Source organism: Phyllostomus discolor, chromosome 4 (genome assembly GCF_004126475.2).
Source record: "Phyllostomus discolor isolate MPI-MPIP mPhyDis1 chromosome 4, mPhyDis1.pri.v3, whole genome shotgun sequence".
Lineage (NCBI taxonomy): Eukaryota > Metazoa > Chordata > Mammalia > Chiroptera > Phyllostomidae > Phyllostomus > Phyllostomus discolor.
In genome coordinates this window covers 119,417,740-119,441,077 of record NC_040906.2, presented here as the reverse complement: position 1 = coordinate 119,441,077, position 23,338 = coordinate 119,417,740, and the positions used below count along the sequence as shown (strand labels likewise).

At 39.9% G+C, this 23,338-nt stretch overlaps 1 protein-coding gene across 7 annotated transcripts in view; it reads left to right on the top strand.

Annotated features, from left to right (window-relative positions):
- Positions 1–423: 423 nt before the first annotated feature.
- The window catches only part of ADGRF1 (adhesion G protein-coupled receptor F1), a 43,897-nt gene continuing 20,982 nt past the window's right edge, over positions 424–23,338 (top strand). For 2 of the 7 annotated variants that reach the window (XM_036024196.1, XM_036024194.1), the window contains exons 1-9: positions 429–832; positions 11,155–11,247; positions 12,825–12,882; positions 13,943–14,092; positions 14,740–14,913; positions 16,507–16,607; positions 17,431–17,489; positions 20,611–20,762; positions 21,918–22,081. In XM_036024196.1, coding sequence (XP_035880089.1) covers positions 11,179–11,247; positions 12,825–12,882; positions 13,943–14,092; positions 14,740–14,913; positions 16,507–16,607; positions 17,431–17,489; positions 20,611–20,762; positions 21,918–22,081 — 927 coding nt within the window. In that variant the 5' untranslated portion in view covers positions 429–832; positions 11,155–11,178. Of the gene's footprint in view, positions 833–11,149; positions 11,248–12,824; positions 12,883–13,942; positions 14,093–14,739; positions 14,914–16,506; positions 16,608–17,430; positions 17,490–20,610; positions 20,763–21,917; positions 22,082–22,201; positions 22,402–23,338 lie in introns of all 7 variants that reach the window. The other 5 variants (XM_036024197.1, XM_028510266.2, XR_004902761.1 and 2 more) reach the window with 4 other exon arrangements.

Sequence of the window (23,338 nt, the reverse complement as noted above, 5' to 3'; positions counted from 1 at the left end):
CAAGTCATTTGTAGAGATGGAGTGCTAATTTTCAAATTGGACAACTCCTTAGAAAGGATGGCACCTTTATTAAAGAAGTTACTAAGGTTTAGCTTGAGGTTTTCTAAGGACAAAGAACATACGGAAAACATTCACACTGGGCAAACATGTGTGTTGCTGCTCTCTTTTCCCGGCCTTCATCCTATATGAGCCCACCAGGAAGTCTGAGGTTCCTTTGTCTGGGAAAGTAGCAAGTTGATTCTTCAGCCTTGAGTGAGAAAGTTGGAAAAGGAAAAATAATACCTACCTCTACCCTCACCCTAGTGGAACTGCCCTCCTCTCCTCTTTGGAACCATGGGTTAAGGGTTGCATTCCTTATGCTTTATGGGGCGTGACCCCAGGTATCCAGAGGCTGGACATGAAGTTCAACAAAATGGCATTTTGTAGAAAACTGATTGAGGACAGAAGTGTTCCTCATTCTCCTAGAGTATTTTCCTTCTGCGGTTTCAGAAATCTCTCTATGTCTGCTGGGAGAGTCAGCAAGTCTTGGGCTCTGAGCTGCTTCCTCTTACCAGGCTCATATTGATTCAAAAGGGGCGGGGGAGTCAGAAGAAAGTATGCGTTTCTCTTTTCCCTGTTGAAGGGGGTGTGTCCCGGGCTGTTGGCCTGCAAGGGCAGTAGCCCATGCACTAGGAATTGCTCATGAATCAGAGGACCTGTGAGCATGCCAGAGAGTTGCTGTGGTTCAGATATTAAGATTGTCTTTCCATACAGCGTAAGAAGTAATTGAGCCACAGGTACACTGGAGGAAGGGCTCCCTCAGGCTGTGATGTGAAGAGAGGAAAATCACCAGGTAAGCCCAATAGATGTGATTTGATTCCTCAGAATGTGTATTACTAGCACAGGTACTACCTGTTAATCTGAGATATTTTTCCTCCCCATGGGGAAGACTCTGATTTCCATATCTCATTTCCTGAAAAAGGTTAAATAAAGGGACAGAGAGTGGGAAAAGCAATGAGCAGAGACAACAGTCTCTTGGTACCTATATATATTGAGGTGTTTGCTGAGACTCAGACTCCAACTTTTCTGACTCAAAACTCAGCCTTCTCTCTATCCATTATAACACAGCACCCCCTATTCTTTGTGTCTGGAAGGTAGAGCGACTGAAATAAAGAAGGATCCATTAAGGATACTTGTTAAGAATATTAATCTTCAGTTCTCAGGCTGGTGACAACTGTAAGAGAGGAAGGGGAGGTAGGGACTGATAGAAAGAAGGCAAAGGGATTAGTCAAAGAACATACATGAAGGATCCATGGACATGGGCAACAGTGTAGGGATTGACTGTGGGAGTGGGGGCAGGCTGTGTGGAGCAGGACAAAAGGGGTAAAATGGGACACCTGTAATAGCATAAACAATAAAACATGAAAAAAATAAAATATTAATCTAAAGGCTTCCACTAATTAGAAAGATATTAGCCTTAGCAATCTCTTAAGAAATATCCCTGAGCGAATTAGGTTTGTTTTCACTTTAGGATGAATTTATTTAAGCTTTTATGAAACCAGTATACATCTGGGAAGTATTTTCCAATTTAACTCCCTCCCCAGACTCTGAAAATCCCAAAATTGATCCTTATAACCATTTTCCCTGACTATTCCTTTCAAATAAATATGAAGCAACACACTATAGTTTTTGACTGGCAGCCCTTGGAAATTCATAATTTCTCTCTTTTTTTTAAATTAAAAATTCATTTATGTAAACCTGACATCTTATGTAATCCACTCATACCAGAAACTAAAGGATGGGAAGTTACTTAAGGTCAAGGTGGAAGAGGAGGGGAGAAAAGAAGACTGGCTTTTCCATAGAGATATCCATTAAACTAAACCCGATAACAACACACATAGGCTGAAGATCACAGATATAAGAAAACAAAAATTAGATAAAAATACATTTGATGATTTGTCAGAATATTAACACAAGCCTTTTGTTATGGTTCCTTTTCTATAATAAAACCACTACTAATTATTTATAACCAAAACCAAAACTAAAATCAACTTTACAATTATGGCCATATAATACTTTATTTGGTTAAAATCATTAAACAAGTAGTATAACTTTGAGCAAATTATTTCACTTTTCTCCCTCTGGTTAATTAATTTGCAACAGGCATGAAGAGATAAAATGGGAATGTATACATGTTGAGCCCTAGAAGCTTGACTTGCAAAAACTCCTATTTTGTGCACAGCCACAGTTGATGTTGAGCTGTTGTTGACAAGCCTCAAAGATATGTATGTCTTCCTTCTAAAAATAGATGGTAAATTCTTTCATTTTTTTTTTAAACAGGAGCAGGATCCACATTACCAGGTTTATCTCTTGCTGTGCTGAGTGAGGGCAGGGAAAGCACCATACTCTGGCACCCATTTGCCCTCTGATGTCATTCATTCCACAATTAAATAAATGCAAATATTATCCTAGAAAAAAAATAGACATATTCATTAAAACTAGTGTTCCTGCTCAGTGTCAGATGGAAAACTGAGCTCTGACAAGCTAAGAATGAAAATCCATAAGAATTAATAAGTGTGAAAGAATTAATAAGTGTTGGCATGTCATAGAATTATAACAAATTCCTTGTGCACAGTTGAACAAATAAGATACAAAGAGGTGAGGGGCAGCAATGAGATATGTAGCCTTACAACTGTGCAAAACGTACCTCAGTCATGTTGATGAGAGTTATTAGTTCCTCCTGGGCCTCTGGGTCCTCAGTACCAATGTCAGTTTTAATCTCCAGAGGCCCACAAACCTTAGAAACTCTAGAGTTTTGATTTTGTTTTTGTTTAAATAAAGCTTTCTTTAAAAAAATTATTTTAATCATTGTTCAATTACAGTTTTCTCCATTTTACTCCCAATCCAGCCGCCCTCCCACCCCTCCCCACTTCCCTCCCATTATAAATAAAGCTTTTTAAAATAAAACTTTAAATGAAACCTTTAAGATAATTTGCTTCTTCTCATAAGATAAAAATTTTAAAAATCTGAGTTCCTTCATTGTTTAGGAGTAAATAAGCATTTACTATACATCTGTGGCATTAGAACAGCCTGTCAAAATAGAACAGGCTCACACCTTCAAAGCTCTGTGTAAAGAGACTTTGTGTTGAGCAGATTATATTTTCCATGAAAACCTTTCACACTTAAGTTCATACTTTAGCCAGATTTTGTTTGAAGACTTCCTTATGCTGAAACTCTTAGAGAAATCAGGCTAATTCTTTCTTATAAGGAACTTAATGATACATCTCTTCGAAATAGAACATTCTTCTGTATGTTTGTGTTTTTTTTAAGATTTTATTTATTTATTTTTAGAGAGGGAAGGGAGGGAGAAAGAGAGAAAGAGAAACATCAATGTGCGGTTGCTGGGGGTCATGGCCTGCAACCCAGGCATGTACCCTGACTGGGAATTGAACCTGAGACACTTTGGTTCGAAGCCCGTGCTCAATCCACTGAGCTACGCCAGCCAGGGCGTCTTCTGTGTTTTTGACCAGGAAACCAATTAAGCTAGTAATTAGCAAAAGAAATGGCACAGATAGCAGCAGAATAAAAAAAAAATTTTGAGTCAGAATTTTATTATATGACAAAGTGGCCTTTAAAATTAATGAAAAAGCATCAAGATGGTCTTGATAAAGAATGGCTTAGGCAAGAAACATAGTTGAGATAACTGGTTATTCATTGGGGTAAAATGAAAGTAAATCCTTATTTCATACTAAAACCTGAAACAACTCCAGAAAGATTGAAAATTTAAAGGCATTAAAAAGACACAAAATAAAAGAAGCGTTAAAAGAAAATATGAGAGAATATTTTTACAATTTTGTTATAGAAAAAATGTTTGAAAAATTTTATTTATTTATTTTTAGAGAGAGAGGAAGGGAGGGAGAAAGAGAGGAGGAGAAACATCAATGTGTGGTTGCCTCTCACATGCCCCCTACTGGGGACCTGGTCCACAACCCAGGCATGTGTTTGGTTTACAGGTTGGCCCTCTATCCACTGAGCCACACCAGCCAGGGGGAAAAAAAATTTAATTCACATAGAAAAATTGACAGATGTGATTTCATGAATATTTCAAACTTTTGTGCAAAACAAGACAGTATTCCCCAAGTAATATTCCAAGAGAAATACTAGATTTGGGGGGGGGGGGGGATTTAGGGAAATAAATTCAAGTTTTTCCTTTCTATTTTCTGCAAGTGTAAAAAGGAAATAATTGCCATGTAATTTACAAGATTGCCAAAATAATAGAACCAAGACACAGGAAAGCATTTTGTAAATTAGAAAGAATTATTGCTATTTCTTCTTATTATATAACTCTCAACACTCTTGAGTTGCTGTTCAGTTACTTTTCCTGGCAAACAATTCAAAAGGAAGCTCAAATTCTTTGGGTTTTATCCACTCTAAGTAAGCAAAGTAGATGGGGGAGAGGAACACTAAGCCTGACCTTGGAATTCCAGGAAGGCCAGGTCTCCAGTGTTAAGCTAAAGGCTCGGCTGGAAGAAAGAGCTTGGCACCTCTTCTGAAATGCCATTAGTTATCCTTTAGGGCTTGGCGGGAACTTCTGCTCTATTGAACCATGAGTGACAAGGAGAAAATCTTCAGTTACCAGGTGTTGGAACAGAGTTAACTCTCAAAGCTGACAGTCAGGCTTTTTAGAAAGGAGCTGAGCCAGACTTGTCCTCTGTTGAGAGATGAACTCTACTAGGACACTAGAAGTAATGGGCAATAAGCTAAGAACAAAATATCCTGGGTCGCTCCTAAGCTACAAAGCACAGACTAAATAGATTTTTTAGGGGCAGGGAAAACAGACAGCTGTGCTGGGCTACCAGCACCAGCAGCAGGAGAAATGTGCTCCAGCTGAAGTTCTAATGAATGACAGGCAGGGCACACAGACTTGTAAAATATATATTTCTCAGGTTTTGGATTAAAAAGGATCAGATGAGAAGGTAGAGTCACAAGGAAACATCAGATAGCTTAAGGGACCTTGGAATATAAAGATTCCAGCAACCAACACTTATTTGCAAAAGTGAGTCTGGATCACTGCTTTGGGGGGTTTTCTTAGTGGGTGGAGCTACAACGAAGGACCACCCTGCATGACTCTGGGCCTGACTCAGAGCCTGGAGAATTGGAAGCTCTCATTATATAGTGGTTGAACAAGTTAAAGCTGAGCAAATTGGTAAAGTGTCCTGAGGAAGGGATGAGTGAGCTAAATAATTCCTTTGGTCTCTTTCAACCTTAAAATTCTAGAATTTTAAAAGATCATACCTGTATTCTCAAAGTAAGGACTTAATTCTTAGTAGGTTCTTAGCTTATCTCAAAATGTGTTCAAGTATTATGATAACCATAGCCTCATAGATATAGAGAACAGGCTGACAATTGCCAGAGGGAGGGGCTTTGGGGGCTCTGTAAAATAGGTGAAGGGATTAAGCAAAACAACCCCTCCAAAAACAAAGAACAAACCTCATAGACACAGACAGCAGGTGGTAATACCAGAGTGAAAGGGGGTGGGGGAGGTAGAAGAGGGTAAAAGGGGGCTAAATGGTGATGGAAGGAGACTTGGCTTGATGAACACACAACACAATATACAGATGATTTATTGTAGAATTGTACACTGGAAACCTGTATACTTTTATTAACCAATGTCACCCCAATAAATCTAATAAAAATACCCCAGAAAAAAGAATTATAATAACCAATTTGAAGAGAAAACAGGAATAAAGCCTAGGAAAATTTTTGATCTGCCCAGGCTTAGATTTGATGACTGACCGACGCTAGTGAAAACAACAATTAAATAAATAATATATAGAGAAACAGAAATGGGCATATAATAATAGAATCTGAATGTGAATGGATTTGAGCTCTCCTTATTTTATAGAGGAGGAAACTGAGTCCAGTGAGTCTTTTTTTTCTAACTTTCACAAGCTGTAGCAGATAAGGACAGACAAATTTGGGGTTAGGGTCTAATTCACCTTGGTCTCTTTCTGCTTTGTTTATACTACATAAACATACTAAAGGCATGCTAAAACATAAAATATGTATTTAAAGTTCTATTGTGTACAAATGTTTATACACACACTCACTGAGATTTTAAATAGCTTTAAATTATAGTTCTTCCAGAAGAAGTTTGTATAGCTCATAAAATATACCAAACTTCCAAAAAAATTTTCAGAGGTAAAATTGCTTACCTTTTCTGCTTTCCACCTATATTTCCATCTGTCTTCTCTGTTGTATCTGCCTACTTAAAAAAAAAAAAAAACTCTTCTCAAAGACAAATGGCCTAAGGATTTCTATACAAAGACAGATGCCAATGTAAAGGTTACCAAAACTTAATAACAGGTAAAATAAAACCGAGATTTTATAGGCCTTCTGCCTCTAAAACATTCAGCTCTCTTTGAGTCATGATTTCTCTCAGATCCTAGCTGGAGACCCGCTCTTCCCATTAGTGTGTGTGTGTGTGTGTGTGTGTGTGTTAGGCACATGTGCACATGTGAGTTCAAGACAGAGAGGAGGGAGACAACTCTACTGGAAATTCTTCTATTTATAGAGGAAGAAGCATGATCCCATAAATACTGATGCCCAGGAAGTCACCCAAGAGTTCAACTGTGCCTAATATTAGATTGTTGCTAAAAACGCTGGAAAGTGTAGGTGCGAGCAGTTCCAACTAAGCACCACTGTTGATAAAGAGACTGCTGTTGACATAAATAAGTGATATTTGGAGTCCATAAATGCACAACTGGAAGAAGGGGAAGACAATGCCAGCCATCTCCAGGGACTTAATAGCAAACTCTAATGATTGTTCTCTGTAAACTGAAGGACAGGGATTATCAGGAGTGAACTTACGTGAATGAATTCAAGGAAGTGGGGGCAGGGGGTTGATCCTGCCAGGGCCAAGCCTTCCCAGGAAGCCAGTGCCAACTCAGCTGTAGGTCAGCCATCACTGGCCCGGGGCTGCCTCGGGCAAGGTGTCATGTAAACATGCTTACCCTGATGAAAACCACGGTTCCTCATCTGTGGCAAGGACACACAGATTCTGATAATTTTTACAAAAATTAAGGTCCAGCTTGAAAGGGAAGTGCTGAAAATACCATGGGGCTTGCATTGACCCAGAAGCAGCTTTTATTTGATAAGTTAATTTGACTCAGAATTGAAGCCAAATTCTGATACAATCCAACAAGTAACTCTAAAAACTGGTGGGGAGGTTGAAATGCTAGTAATGCTAATATTAATAGCTATCAGGTATTGTTCTGTGTACTTTATATGAACTTCATAAAAACAACAAATAATTCTGGAGGATGACTAGTATAACACTAAAAAATTATTCATTATATATATGAAAATCAGTCTCCCAATCCCAGAGGGGACTATATGCATCAAGGAAGTGAAGAAAAAGTATTGATTAGTTCAGGCTTCAGTCCCAAACTCCAAATGAGAATTCAAACCATGAAATCAACTTAAGTGTAGAACTCTTTTCTCCTATCTCAGAACCAGCCTAGGATCACAACTCTCAAAGCTACCCAGAGGTCAGCATCGCTTGGGTAGCTTAAGTGATGAATAAGGCTGGGACTGGGCTAAGGTTTAATGGGTTTAAGGTGGGATGGGGCACCTGTATTTTCTAATGAGCTCCTGAATGTCTTCTTTTCTGTTCCTCCTCCTCTTCTTCTGCCTCCTCCTGGCCTATCCTTTCTGCTTCCCAAAAGTGATGGTTATTTGTTTCTAGAGCAGTATTTTTCAAATAGTTTTGATGAGGCCCCATAGGTTTGAATATGTATTTACACAAACACACACACAATAAAACATGCATATATCATGAAATAGTTTAGCTATTCATGATAGGTCTACAGAGCTGTACCTGGGAATCACTGGTCTGAAACCCTGATTGTAAATTAAAGGTTCCCATTTCTGCACAGTCTGAAAACACAGCCCAGAATATACCCTCTGGTGTGGGAGGAAGAGGGCCTAAGGGGCTGAAAGAATGAGAGAGTTTCCTCACAATGCCCAGAGCTGTCACCAGGCCTCCTTGAGTTGTGTTTGCGGCCTCAGGGGTGGACTGCATGTGGGAGAAAGAGGATTTTTCAGAAAGCAAGAGATCAAGGGGAAGAGCCACGGGAGGGTCAGGCACCCCATTTGAAGTGGATCCTGGCACAGAGAGGACAGATCACACCTACATGCACTGAGATTGTTTTACCCTCTAAAAGCTCCAGCACCAACACCATGGCCCAAACAGTACCCAGAAATTCACATTAAAAATTTTCCCTGAAAGTGGAAGAAATGTGGGCAAGGGGCTGGGAAGAGTGCAAGCTCCCTCTGCAATGTGGCTGCACTCCAAGAAGGTATTGGGAAATCAATTTAGTTGGATGTGATAATTTACCAAAAAACCCACAAAAAAACAAAAAACCCAAATAGAAAATATACAAAGGCATGTTTCAGAGAAAGAATTAGGCTGTTTCATAAAAGTGTTCAGTTATTTCATATATATATACACACAGATTTTATGATATGTGCATATATACATATATATAAACATGTATTGTGTACATGTGTGTATACATATACACACATACAACACACACATACATGTTTTATTATGTATGTATATAACTATATATTTCTTTCTATGGGGCCTGGTAAAAAAATGTTAGAAAAATACTGTTCTAGAGACCAATAGCCGTCACTTTTGGAAAGCAGAGCATAGGCTGGAGGGAACAGGACACAGAGCCATTAAGTTTGGGGAGGCAGATCCAGGAGAATGAGCCCTGGAGCACAGGCTGCTGCCCAAAGAAAGTTAAAGCAATAGATTCAGGAGGAGTCTAGGCAAGCAGGGAGGGAGGTGGGGCATGAGTGGACTGTTGGCCTTAGGGGAGAAGGAAAATGCAAGTGATATGTGTCTTTTTGCCTATTTTCCATGCTTCCCTAGAAAGCCCCAGAAAAGGTCTCTGCTGACATGTAGGCCATGTCTCTGGAAGTCAATACCCATTCTCTAGTGTTTTTCTCTGTTCTTGTAAATCAGAAAGCAAGGTGTGGGGCAGCTTTGTATGAAGTTTAAAGCACTCCCAGGAAGCAAGGTCAGGCCTGGAAGGGAGGGCCCAACACTGCATTTCATCCCGCCAGTCAAAGCCATTTACTCTAATGGTGGTTTGTTGAGCTTGGCAATTACAGTTTTTCATCTTTTCCTACGGAGATGTGAAAGGAACGTTGAGAGGCCATAGGGGAATGAGTCTTCATGTCCAATAAAACTTTTTTAAAGTCATGTTAAAAAACTCACATAACATAAAATATAGCAGCTTAACCATTTTTAAGTGTACAAGTTCAGTGGCGTTAAGTATATTCCCATTGTTGTACAACAGATTTCTAGAACTTTTTCATCTGGCAAAAATGAAAGTCTTACCCATACACAACTCCCCATTAGCACTCCCCCAAGGCCCTGGCAACCAACACTCTACAATACTTCTTGTTTCTAGTAGTTTGACCTTTCTAGATACTTTGTACAAGGGGAATCATATAGTATTTGTCTTTTTGTCATTGGCTTATTTCACTTAACAGAATGTCCTCAAGGTTCATCCATATTGTAGTATGTGACAGAACTTCCTAATTTTTTAAGCCTGATTAATAGTCCATGCCTGATGAAACTTTTGGCAGTGATGGAAGAGTTTTTGTCTATGCTGCCTACCACAGTAGCCACTAGCCTCATGTGGCTATGGGGCACTTGAAATGTGGCTAGACAGACTGAGAAATTAAATTTTTAATTTCACTTTTTTAAAATTAATTAAAATTAAAATCTAGATTGCCACATGTGCCTAGTGGCAACTATGTTGGACTCAACAAGATTTTTTCATTTACACAAAATAACTTGGGGATAAGTGACTAATTTTGTGGCCATGACTATGTGATGAATTTTATCTAAATTATTCTGAAATAACCATAAACTTGAGGACAGCTTTTTTTTGCAAATTATATTAACTATAAAGAAGGAAATTTGCTGGATTGGTTCATGATGATTTTTATGCTTAAAAACTCCGATTCTATCCTTATATTAATCGTTCTAAGGGTCCTTGGTTACCTTAATGGTTTGTTGTTTTTTTTTTTTTGAGATGAAAAAGAAGCTTCAGTGAAATATTAAAGGCTGGATATTAAATACACTTAGTCACATAGTTAAGCAAGTCATGATTTTAAAAATAGTGTAACCTATGCTAATGTCTCTCCACTGTGCTGTATACCTGAAACTAACACAAAAAAAGCATTGCAAACATTGTAAATGTTTTGTTAATTATCAGAATTAGGAAGTGCGAGGGAGATGATTGATTTTGGTCATTTTGAACTTGTTTTAAAAATGTATTTATTCTTCTATATGTATTTTAGTTGTAGAACCTGCATGCACTCTTGTAAAACATTGATGTGAACATTTTAAACAGTATAGATCTTTGACCTCTTTCCATTTTTTCTTCTTTAATCTCTTGCCCCAAAGTAAGAACTCTTATCCATTTGGGGTGTGTTTTTCTATTTCTTTTCTCTATATTTATTGACAAGTGTTTGCACATATAAGATACATTGTGTTAAACTTTTACAAATGTATCTTTTTAAAAAGATTGTAATTGAAAGATTGTAATTTTTGTAATTGAAAAATAAAAATATTTATAAATATTTTAGATTTGTAAACATGTAACACAGACAAATAGTAATTTTTATGGTTTTCAGAATTATGAATTAGGTTTTGTTGTCTTATTTTGGTTTATTTCTATTTTTATTTTTTACAGTAAATATTTATTACTTTACAATAAACAACAAAATTATTCCTTTGGAAAAAAAAAAGAAAAAATACAAATTGACCCAGGGGGGAAAAAAAAGTCCATATTTTGTCAAATTTGATCACCCAGAAGAGAGTGCCTAATCAATTTTTTAGTATGTTTGTAAAGACAGACATGTACTAACTTTTCAACAGGAGTGGCCATCACAGTGTCTCAAACTAGGTACATGAAATGGAAAAGTAATTAATTAAACACTTGGGGCTTGTGATCGGCTCTGTTAGGCACTAACATTGTGGGTGCTTAAAAATTTTAGTTTGAACAGCTTGTTTTTGTGTCTGAGCTTTGCATGGTACCCCCCTGTCTAGTCACAGACTGTGAGCCCAGCTGTTTGTATTCAGCGCAGGAACAGCAGAGGGACCTGCTGAAGATGAGAGTTCAAGTGCTGTGGCTCCTCTTTTCCATCTGGGTCACTGAGGGCAGTGATGGCTTCCTGGGGGTGAGTTGGCTTATGTCCTGTTTTTCCCACTTACCACCTCTCCTTTCTCCTCTGGTACTTCTAGAATCCATCACTCTCTAGGCAACTGAAACAACATATGTAATAGACATGGAATCACAAGTTCTGGGTTTTTGTTTCAATGTTAGCAACCTTAGCTGTGTGGCCTTCGAGCTTAGATGACCTAACTGCAAAATAAGGATCTTGGACTAAACCATCCTGGAAATCTCTTCTAGCTCAATACATTCACTCCTATAGCATCTCTGATGGAGAACAAGCATAAAGATTGGCATTAGCAATCCTCAGACTGTCTGATCCCTATCTATATGTACTTTCTTGATGCTTTTATCTAAGGTCATGGTTCCAATGTTCTCTATTAGGCTGATGACTCCAAAATTTACATTTTCATCTCAGACTTCTCCCTTGAACTCCACACTCACACATATACTACCTACTTGGTATTCCGGGTGAGTGCCCAATAGGTGCCTCAACTTCATATGTCTCAAATTAAACTCTATTTTTCTTCTCACGAAACCTACTCCTCATTTTCTAACTCAGCAAGTGGTATTGCCATCTCTCCAGCTACTTAGGCACAACATTTATTTTTATGATTGATTCTTCTCATAATCCATAGCTAAACCATTGGCTCTTCTTTTATTTGTTTGTTTTGGCTTTATCTTTAAAATGTGTCCAGAATTTAAATGCTTCTCACCATTCCATGGCTACTACTTTGATCTATACTTTCATGATCTTTCTCTAATATTATTTCAATAACTCCTGAAATAATGCACTCATTGCTTCTTGTGCTTGTCTATTCCCAATATGGCTGTAGGACTGAACTTTCTAAAAAATAAAATATAGACCTGACTAGTGTGGCTCCATGGGTTGGGTGTCATCCCACAAACCCAAACATCACTGGTTCGATTCCCAGTCAGGGCACATGCTGGGTTGTGGGCCAGGTCCCTGGTTGGGGGATGTGTGAGAGGCAACAGATTAATGTTTCTCTTACACATCGATGTTTCTTTCCTTCTCTTCCTCCCTATCTTACCACTCTCTCTAAAAATAAATAAATTTTCGTGCTCGCTTCGGCAGCACATATACTAAAAACAAATAAATTTTTAAAAATCTTAAAAAAAAAGTACAGCACATCTTTCCTGTGTTCAGAGCTCTCCAGTGGGTTACCATCTCACTCACGTGAAAGCTAAGCCCTTGCCATAGCCTGTAAAGATCTACACAACCTGCCTCCCCAGAGGTACTCTCTGACCTTACTTCCTGCCTTCTCCCCTCACCCACTCCACTTAGCTACTCTGGCCCCCTCACTCCATCTTCACATGCTGGGCAGGTTCTTATTCCAGGGCCTTTGCATGTGCTGTCCCCTTGGCCTAGAAAATTCTTTTTCCAGGGATCCTCACTTGTCTACCTCCTTCAAGTTTATGTTCAAAACTTGCCTTACTGAGACCTCTTGCCATGGCCCCACCATCCCTGAGTTTGGCTTTAGATGCATGATTTCAATTTATCTGGGAAACCCAACAGGGCATTACAAAGCCCTGCCATAATTATTCTTTTTTTCTTTTTAACAGAGAAATGATGGCATCAGAACAAGAAGAGGGCTCATTGTGAATAAGAAAAAGCATCCAGGTGAGACACTGGTGCCAAGAGAATGGGGTTCAAACCCAGTAGTGCTTCTGACTTTTTGTATGGTCTTTGGTACATTATCCAACACCCCAAATCTGTAAAATGAGAATAACAACAATCCCTACTAGCAAAACTTTTGTGAGGATTAAACAATATAATAAAGGCATAGTATCCTCCACCATACCTGTCAATTAGCTGCTCCTTATTTTTCCTTTCCTGCCTTATCTCGATCCCAACAATGTAACTAATGGGCGCAGCCTTCAGTCTGTGGTCTGGTATTTCATTTATGGGTCTGATGTTTCAATCACTGAAGGTGTTCTCTCATGGAAACAGTGATGCACACAGATGGTTGTTCACCAGCCTTTCTTTGGTGAATTTGCTGAACAATGATGTGCCGATAGTGCCATAGAACTTAGCCCCGTGCAAGGCTATATAGTTCTTCAGGAAAATGAAACAAAAATTTAATTTGGAATGTCATGAATACATTTTCTCTGATAGTAATAACACAGCTGGTATTTATTGACTTGTTACTATCTACCATGCATCATTTTAAATGCATTAGATGAATTAAATCCTCACACTGTCCCTCTGAGTTAGATACAATGATCATCTATGTTACACATAGTGAATTTGAGGTACAGAGCTAAGAGGTAGGAGGCATGATTCAGACCATAGGGCAGGGGAAGGTGAAAAGGAGGGTGACAAGGATTTTCTTACCTCTTCTCCCTTCAGCCTTGACACTTGAAACTCTACTCTGGATGTGTCCTGAGGAAGTGTGTCAAGTCAGGAGGGTGATGCAGGGGTGGGTCAGAGACTGTGGGAACAGCTGGACTGACAGAAATGAGAGGGTGAACATATGTCAGGTGTATGGGGGACAGTCTGCATGTGCTTGTCCTGGACACTCATTTTCAGTCAATGTCTGGATGAGCAGAAGTCAGTGACAAGCAGTGTGGAATCATCTGTGACCTCTAGGCTGAATCTGGTGACTGCCTCGTGGCCCCCTTCTCTGCAGTATTTCCCTCCTCGACTGCGAAGGAGGCTTCTGACTGTCTTCTCTCTTTAGACCCAGTGCAGGAATATGAGCTGCTGCTTCAGGTGGCTTATAGAGACTCCAAGGAGAAAAGAGAGTTGAGGAATTTTTTGAATCTTCTGAATTCTCCATCATTATGGCTGCATGGGCCAATGAAGATTATCAGAGCAAAGGCAACCACGTGTAAGTCAGCTCTCTGGGGACTGAGAGTGGAAATGGGGAAGGTGGGCATATCAGTTGGCATAGGGTAGGTTATGCTGTAATGTGAAAACAATTGTCTCTGCACCGTCTGTGGCTTACAAGAATAAATGTTTTGTTTCTTCTTTGTGCTACATGTCCATTACAGGTTGCAGAGGGGCTGAGTTTGTGGTGGTCCCTTGGGGACCCAGGCTGATGAATCAGAGACTTCTCAGATATGCCCACTTAGAGACAAAGGGGAAAAAGGAGCTCTGGAAGGCTTGACATTGGCAGTTCAATTTTCTAACTCAGGAGTGACACACACTAATTCTGCCCACGACTTACTGGTCAGAACTGGTTTCATGGCCCCAGTCAACCTCAGAGGCCAGGTTATGCAGCCCTGGAAGAGAGCATATGATACCTGGCAAACAGCACTAATGACCAGGGAAGTTCAATGATTTGTTGAAAATGAGGGTTCTCAAAAAGTATGGTGCCCAGTCCAGCAGCAACAGCAGCAGCCTCAGGGCTCCATCCTTCCAGCTTTTGATGAGAAATCCCTGATTCAAAGTCTAAGTCAGAGCCAAGGATCAGAATTCAGCTGTATTCAATTTATTAACCAGGCCCCATGAAACCAAGCTCTGTTTTTTGTGCAGACTGCAGCAACCAGAATGGGTTCTTACAGTGTGCCTGTGAGGATGGCTATTCCTGGTTTCCTCCTTCCTGCCTCGATCCCCAGAAATGCTACCTTCACATGGCTGGATCACTTCAGAGTTGTGACTGTCACCTCAGTAACCTCACCCAGAGTGTCAATTTCTGTGAGAGAACAAGTAAGCACATGAAGATACCAGGAGGGGATCCCTGGGCTGGGGCCTCTTCTAACACAACATGTGACAGAAGGGGGACTCTAGCTCTTTGTGGATGTGTTTCTCTGTCTCCCTGAGCAGAGCTAGCGTTTGCAAGGAGGTTGAAGGGCAGAGATGACATACCCTGCTAGGTTTGGCTGGACACAGTGAGAGCTGCGCTGGTGCTGAAAATTCAGAAATCCAAGTCTGTCTTTGGGCACCACTTCAACCTAGCTCCAGCTCAGCTCTGCACATCTATGCTTCTTTTGAGATTTAACGAGATTCACTGAAATCCCAGGTCAGGAAACTGCTTGAGTAAATACAATTTTTCTTCCTACCTCGTTTCAACTCTTTCATCAACAATTTTCAGTAAAGAGAAGTGTAGGAGTATAAAAGCAAGGAGGGATGCATAGTGATTATACTGAAGGTAATGCTTTAAATCGCCAACAAATTCATGTACTGAATGCAATGCCAAAACAAAAGTCTAAAGTATAGCCTTAGTAACCAATGGAAGCTGAGGGAGCTCCTGGTGACTTAGGGTTTTGTTCAGTGAATGAAGTGGTGAGCCCAGTGATGTGGGCGCAGGGCTTGAAAGACTTGAAGAAGTTTTCCAAAAACTAGTCCAGTTATCCTGAAGCTGTGGATTTTGGTAGAGCTGAGCAAAGAGTGAGGGAGGACCAGCAATAGCCCAGTTTTCAAGGGTACCCTGGGCTCCTCTTCCCAGGACTGCAGCGATTTAGGTTAAGGCAACATGTATTTATAAGCACCATCTTTACAGCCAGAGCTGGGCAAATTCTGGGAGGTCACAATGAACCATTTCTCTTGCTATCGATGAATTAGCAGGCTATGTGGAAAGGCCAGGATGTCAACACAAGAAAGGAGACAATGTAATTTCTTCAGCAGTGTTGATGAAAGCCTACTGTTTGAAAGGTGGTCCATGTCTGGTCCATCTTCTAAAGATACAAAAATGGAGCAGACAGGAATAACACTGATAAGGAGCTTCCTGAAGTAGAGTGGGGACACACATCCCTGAAACATGTTCACAAATAGATGTGTGAGTGCAAGAAGCTGTAAGGCAGCTATGGATAAAGTATTGCGGGAATTTAAAGGAGAGACTCTTTGTATCTAGAGTCAGCGAAGGCTTTGGAAAGGAGGCTTTCACTAGGCCCTGAATGAAGGATAGAGAAGATATGTCCACACGGAGATGGGAAACGATCTGCCCCAGTGCAGAATATTTTTTGTTTGTTTTAAAAATTTTTAATAGGGCGATGTTTAAGCTCCGTGAATAGATGGGGATATATTGCAGTGTTAAGACTGCTTTTTTAAAGTCACATGTGAGTGGTCACACATTTTTGTACTGACAAGGTTGTCTGTGTTACCAGCACTTTCCCATAATGTTCCAAACCACAGTTGGAAATTCTTGTTGTGCGCTTCCGGTGTTGCTTTAGGTGAACATTCGTTACGAAAACAAATTGAAAGACTGATGTTGAATAGATGGGTTCCAAGTTGTACTTCTGCAATTTTATGCTATAATAAAATCAAATGAGTAATTTTTATATCTATATATTTTTCCCATAGAAGTTTGGGGCACTTTCAAAATTAATGAAAGATTTACAAAAGACCTTTTGAATTCATCTTCTGCTGTATACTCCAAATATACCACTGGAATTGAAGTTCAAGTAAGCACCTTCTACTTATGGCATAAAAAAAATGTTGGCTAAACATAAGTTCAGATGTTTTCAATTCAACATGTTTATTTAATATATATTCTCTATTATTTCTTTTCATTGGGCTATTACATAGTAGCTAATCACTCTGCCCTTAACTGATGCACTTTGAACATTTTCTCCCTGAGAGAGCTTAGCAGTTGAATCCTGTTCACTTCTTCTGTGTTCAGTTTTGTTCATTTACTTGAGTAATATTGAGCCAAGGCTTCTTGATTACTTTCTGTTTTTATATTTGTCAAAAGAAATTTTTCATGATCTAAGCTCGAGTGTCAGCATCTGGAATTGGTTCTGTAAAGAAACCTCTCTCATTAGAGGCTGCAGAGAATTCCTGGGCAAAGTCCTGGGCTTCATTGTGAAGTCACATAAAACTCGACCAGAGCACCTCAGCCTGGGACAGTGGTTCAGGTGCGGGTCTCGCTGAAGACGTGCACAGAGACTTGGCAGATAGATTCCGTTTAAGCATCTATAAAAAGGCTTATTTGTGGGGAGGATAAAATAAATTTTGGGTGAATTTATTATTTTATCTGGCACTCAATTCATCTTTGAGCCTAAGCAGTTGATTTTTCAATTTTTGTCAGCAACCTCACAAATAAATTATGTATGTGTGTACATTCTTAATTGTCATTTTATAATGTGTGACTACCTCCCACTGTATCTTTTTTTCCTTTGCTCAGTGCTTCTGTTGGTTTATTTATTGCCTGCATCTATGTTTTGCTCAAATGTTTTTCTTGTGTGGGGACAAAGATCAACATATTGCCCCCTTTTTTTTCGTAAGCTTAAAGAAACATACAAAAGAATTCAAGGCTTTGAGTCGGCTCGTGTCATTCAGTTTCGGTAAGTAACACAATGCCCAAATCAAGGGCACTCAGGTTTGTGCACCAGCCCCACAGATTGCCTCGTGCTGTCGCCAGGTGCCTCTGACAGAAAATAGGTCAGACGTGGTCTTTGTAGTGGGATTCTTACCAAAACTGGACAAAAGTCTGTCATGCTTTAAAAGGTGTGAAAAGGAAAGCATATATTCTCATGTAAATGAGTTTAGAAACTTAACATATTAAATGGCATTCTCAAAGCTCTGGATCAGAGAATAGAAAAGAAAACCCCCAGTAGTGGGGCGAAACTTGGAAGGAAGCAGGGGACCCTGGGGTGTGGGAAGGAGTGAGGGGTGGGGGTGAGGGTGGTGGAGGGATGGACTTTCTCCTTCCATGACCACAGCGGGCATGCCATGTAATTGGGAGCCAGAGGGAGGCTTTGGATCAAATAGGGTATCTTTGTGTAGATATCATGTATATGCCATAGTCCAAAACCCCACAGTCATTGTCTACAGCAAATAAAGAGATATTTAGTAAATCATCCTTTTGTTTATACTTTAATTCCAAAGCTACTTGGTTAGTTAACCATGTGTGTATTGATTACCAACTATTTATAGTCTGCTTGGAAGAGGAAGTGACTTAGAAGTCAGAGGACTTGACTTCTTAAATGATTTTTTCCTGTTAAACTTTACTGTCATTGAACTCATGGACAAAATTAAAACTCAATCACAATAATTTTTATATTCCATATTCATGTTTTTCTTTTTTGTGGTCCTGGTTTTCCATTTATACTTCTAACATATATTCCATAATATATATCTTATAAGCTGTCTCCAATAATTTTTGTGAAAATCACTGTTAACATAAGCATTAAGTCTATAAAATACAACTATGTAGGGTTTTCAATTTACTATATGATTTAATTTCTCACTGTCTCAACTTATTTATCTGTCAAACAGGACTGTTAATACTTGTGGAACTTGATTTAACCTTATTAAATCAAATGAAATAAGTAGGCAGGAAAATACAGCTCAGTTGATTAGAGCATCGTTCTGATACACCAAGGCCGTGGGTTTGATTCTGGTCAGGGCACATACAAGAAACAACCGATAAATGTGTAAATATATGGAACAACAAATCAGTGTTTCTCTCTCTCTCTTTCTCCCTCCCTCTGTCTAAAATCAATTAAAAATTTTTCTTTAAAACAAAGAATATAATAACAGGGCCATATCAATGCAAAGATATTATGATTATCACTACATAAAAATGTATTTGGATTAATTTATACATCATGAGTGGTAATTCAATGTAGTGACTAAGAATTTGAGCTTCGGGGTGTCAGAAATTCTAATCCATCAATTAATAATGAATAATTAATAATTACCTGACTCAACTTCTCTTTGGGACTCAGCTCCCTTATCTACAAAGTGGGGATAATACAGTGTTTATCTCATGAAGTTACTGCAGAATTAACTTAATTAATACATGTTATCTCACTCACTTTCATGACTTCAAACACCACCTGTAAGCTGATAGTTTCCTAATGTATTACTCAAGCTCGGCCTCTCTTCTAAACTTCTGACCCAAATATCCAACAGCCTATTATGGTCTCCACTTGATGCACCAGTAGGCATGTCAAACATAACGTGTCAAAAATGGGGGTCCTCCAGCTGGTCTCCTCGTAACCTTAAACCTACTTCTCCCACCTCAGTTACAGTGTTGCCATTTTCCCAGTTGCACAGACCCAAAGCTAGGAGTCATCCTGAAACTTTTTTATTGAGGTATAATTTACATCCAGTGATGTGTTCTGACCTTAAATATACAGATTAGTAAACTCTCACAAATGCTTGTAGAAGCTACCTCCTATCCACACAAAACTTTTCCATCCCCCCTAAAGTTCCCTTGTGCCTCCTTCTAGCTAATCTCCATGCCCACCTCTACCCATACCAGAAATTACCGCTGATCTTATTTTAGCCAACATGAGCTAATTTTGCCTCATCTGGAATTGCACATAAATGGAGTCACATAGTGCATAGTATTTGTGCATCTGGCTTCTTTCATTCAGCATATTGTCTTTGAGATTCACCCTTGTTTTTCTGAGTGTCAGTGCTCCCTTCCTTTCATTGCCCAGTAACACCCCCTTTATGAAGTACTACAACGGGTCCATTCCTTGCAGTCATCCTTGACTAGTGTCTTTCTCCCTTACTTGAAATCTGCTCCATTAGCAGTTCCCATGGCTCAGTCTTCAAACACAACAGGAATCTGGCCATTTCTCCCACAGGCACTGCTACCCAACTAGTTCTCACCATCATTTCCTCTCTCCTACCTAGTCTTTCTGCTTCCCTTCTTGCCTCCCTTTAGTTTATTTTCTATACATCAGACACAGTAATAATCTTAAACAACAAGTCTGATCATTTCACTGACTTTTAATAAAGAATAAAACATTTTAATAAAAAATAACATTCAAACTCTAGGGCCCTCTGTGATCCAGTTTCTGGCAACCCCTCTAACATGATCTCCTACCCATCACTCTCTTGCTCACTGAATAGTTATGCCTGTCTTTCTTTGTTTTGTCTTCTGACTTAAATTGATATATTCAATAGTTAACTTATTTTCACCTGGGGTTCTTAAAGTCCACACTGAAACCTTTAGGCATTGAGAAGCAATCCCAATTCTTCACTTGACATCTAGTATTTAAATCTGTCAAGCTCATAGATCTCATAGATATTTTCCCGCCTCAGGCCCATGCATGTGTTGGCGTGTTGTCCCAATGGTCTCTGCACCACTGGCCTTTTCTTCTCGTTATTCAGGCCTCAGCTTCAAAGACCCTCTGCACAGAGAAACCTTTCCCGACCAGTTTTATTTAAAGAGGGCCTCACATCTACATGCTAGTCTTATCATTGTACCTGTCTCCCATAACACTTAATAAAACACAATGTATATATTATATATTGTATACATACTTATACATGGTGGTTACTTGTTTCTTATTTGCCTTGCCTTCTCTAGCAGAATGTAAACTGCATGAAAGCAGAGACCAAATATGTTTGACATACGTTTATGGACCGAATGCCATGCACACACCGAGTAGACTTTGACTGACTGAATGAATGAATCTCACTTTCCTTTCCACGTAATCATTACAGAGATGGAAGCATCATTGTTGGGTATGAAGTTGTTGGCTCCAGCAGCGCGTCTGAGCTGCTGTCAGCCATTGAGCAGATGGCTGAGAAGGCTAAGGAAGGCCTTCAGAAACTGTTTCCACTAGAAGATGACTCTTTCAGAGTATTTGGAGAAGGTAACCCTAAATTCCCACCCTCTGTTTAGCTTAAGGGAGTCCTTTAATTGGTAGCTCATTCACATCTTTAGGAAGTAGATTGGAGAGGTTTCTGAAACAGAGTTATTTTAAGACTGACTTTCAGTAAAAATGGGCCACTGTTTACCATGAAATTCAATTTCAGCTGACTAATTCAGACCCTTGCTAATCAGTGATCTGATCTCCACTATAAATGTTGTGGAAGATTGGTTTCACTGCTGGCTATGACGGAAATGACTCAGCAATAGTTTACTGGTACACATGTTGAAATATCTCTGGGGCTGGCAATATTCCTGAGTAATAGTCCAGAAACCAAGGAAAGAATGCATATATCCACATCTTTAACACTCACACAGACACACAAGCACACAGAGACACAAACACACACACACACTGCTTCATTTCTTCAGGTATCTTTTTTTCTCTTTTGCTTCTTTACATTCAGTCTTAAACCTGTCTTATCAAAATGTGTGCCCCTTTTAACAGCACGTATTAAACAAGTATTTACTAAGTGTTTAAAGTGTCTAGGCACTTAGGACACAGCAATAGGGAAAACACATGAAAAACACACAGCTCTTGTGGATCTTCCATTCAAGGTCCCCTCCCAGTCCCGATCACGGGGAGACTATATTATTAAGGGTCAGCTGCAAGAGTAACTAGTGTTTTGGTCACAATGTGGAAGCTCTTAAAGGGGTACAATGTAGGACATGTTACCCCCAACTGGGAACTGTCCATCTTTTAACCATATTGTCACTGCTTTGTTCCATAGTGTTTGGAAGACCTTTTGGTTTTCTAGCACTCCCTTAAAGAGCAAAAATATTTGCTGGGAGGGGTCACACCTGTCTTATTTTCACTGAATATTAGCACATATTAGTTGATAGCCCACTAAAAGTAGGATTACTGGCACAGATCAGGCACTTGGAGGGAAAGGACCAGCCTCACAGAGAGTAGGGCATAAGGAGGGAGAGGAGGATGCTGATAGGGATGAAGCTGGGCATCAAAGTTAAGCTTTTCCTACTCTTGAATTTTGCTGGGAATTGTATCTGGAAATATGATTTCTTAAGCATAGCTTTATGATTTATAGAGAGTGCCAGGATATTCACAGACATTTTCCCTCTCTGCTTCATTCTTTTCCAGTTCAGTGTAACAGCATTGTTTTTGGATTTGGGTTTAAGAATGATGAATATACTCTTCCCTGTAGCAGCGGCTACACCGGGAACATCACAGCCAAGTGCCAGCCTTCTGGGTGGCAGGTCGTTAGGGAGACCTGTGTGCTCGCTCAGCTGGAAGAACTGAAGAAGGTAAAGCATTTCCGCCTTGCAGACTTGCCCTGGTTTTGAGTATTACAGTGGGTACCTCCCACTGAGCATGGCTAGGTGGAGGATAAAATACATCAGTTTGTCTCATTTATAAATACACAGAATGCAAGGGAGACTTCAGACCCTTGTAAACTCAAGAAGTGTGAGCATGAGTGACAGAGTTGAAGTGGCAGCTGAGAAGCTCAGACAGTGTCAGAGTTGCTGGTTTTGGCAGGGAGAGGTGCTGCAGTTGAGTGAATCAATGCTGAAGAAGTCTATAATAGATGGTAGAAGTCCAGAAAGCCTGGGAATCAGAGACCCATGTGAAGGTGTGAGTCAAAAGTTGTAGACTTAGTCCAAGTGAGAATGTATACATATCAGAAACCAGGGCAGGCGCTGGGGTCAGCCAAAGGTGAGCCACATAGAATGATACAACTGCAGCGGATCTTAGGGGTCATCTGTTTTATCAAACCCCTTTTACAGATTAGGAGATGAAGGACTAAGTGGCTAACAGTTGGTCCCTCTGATAGTAATAGTGTTGAAGTAGAAACATGGTCATTTGATTCCCAGTCCAGTACTGTGACCTTCACATGATGTTCTCTTTGGAAGGTTCAAGTACTTAAGGCAGATAGATAGGAGCATATGGTGAAGAATTAGAACCCAAGTCATAGAAAAAACTAGTTCACAGCACTGTTCTGCAAATAGAGCTCCCTGTCAGGCAGAACTTCTGTCTCAGCCAGAGGCTCTGCTATTGCCGTACGGAACCTCACAATGGTATTCGTTAAAGGACTGTGGAATGTTCACTTCTCCCTCTTTGGAACTCAGTTTTCTCATCTGTAAACTGGGCAGGGAGATTGGACCAGATGGCTTCTGTGGTCCATCCTTGCTCTTGCCTTCTCTGCCTTAGTTATGGATGTGGACCGTGCCTATTGAGGGCATGAGGGTGAGGGCAGGCAGATCCCAGGTGCCCTGGGCAAAGAACAGCACTGTCAGCCAAGAAGAGCAGAAAGGAAACCATATAGGATCTGGGTTCCTTGATTCACCTGTTTTGACTGAAAAGGAATTTCCATTTTTGACAGCCTTCCAAGCTCTCCCAGAGTGAAGGAAGCAGATGGGAGCCTCAAGGAAGAAGTAAAATTCTAAACCCAGTGACAAAGTGGAGTCAAATCTCCATGTATGTCCCTCTATCTTCCCATCCTACAAGGATTTCTCAGCATAGTAGTGTGAATATGACAGGATTTAGTGCCACTTCCGGCTGGG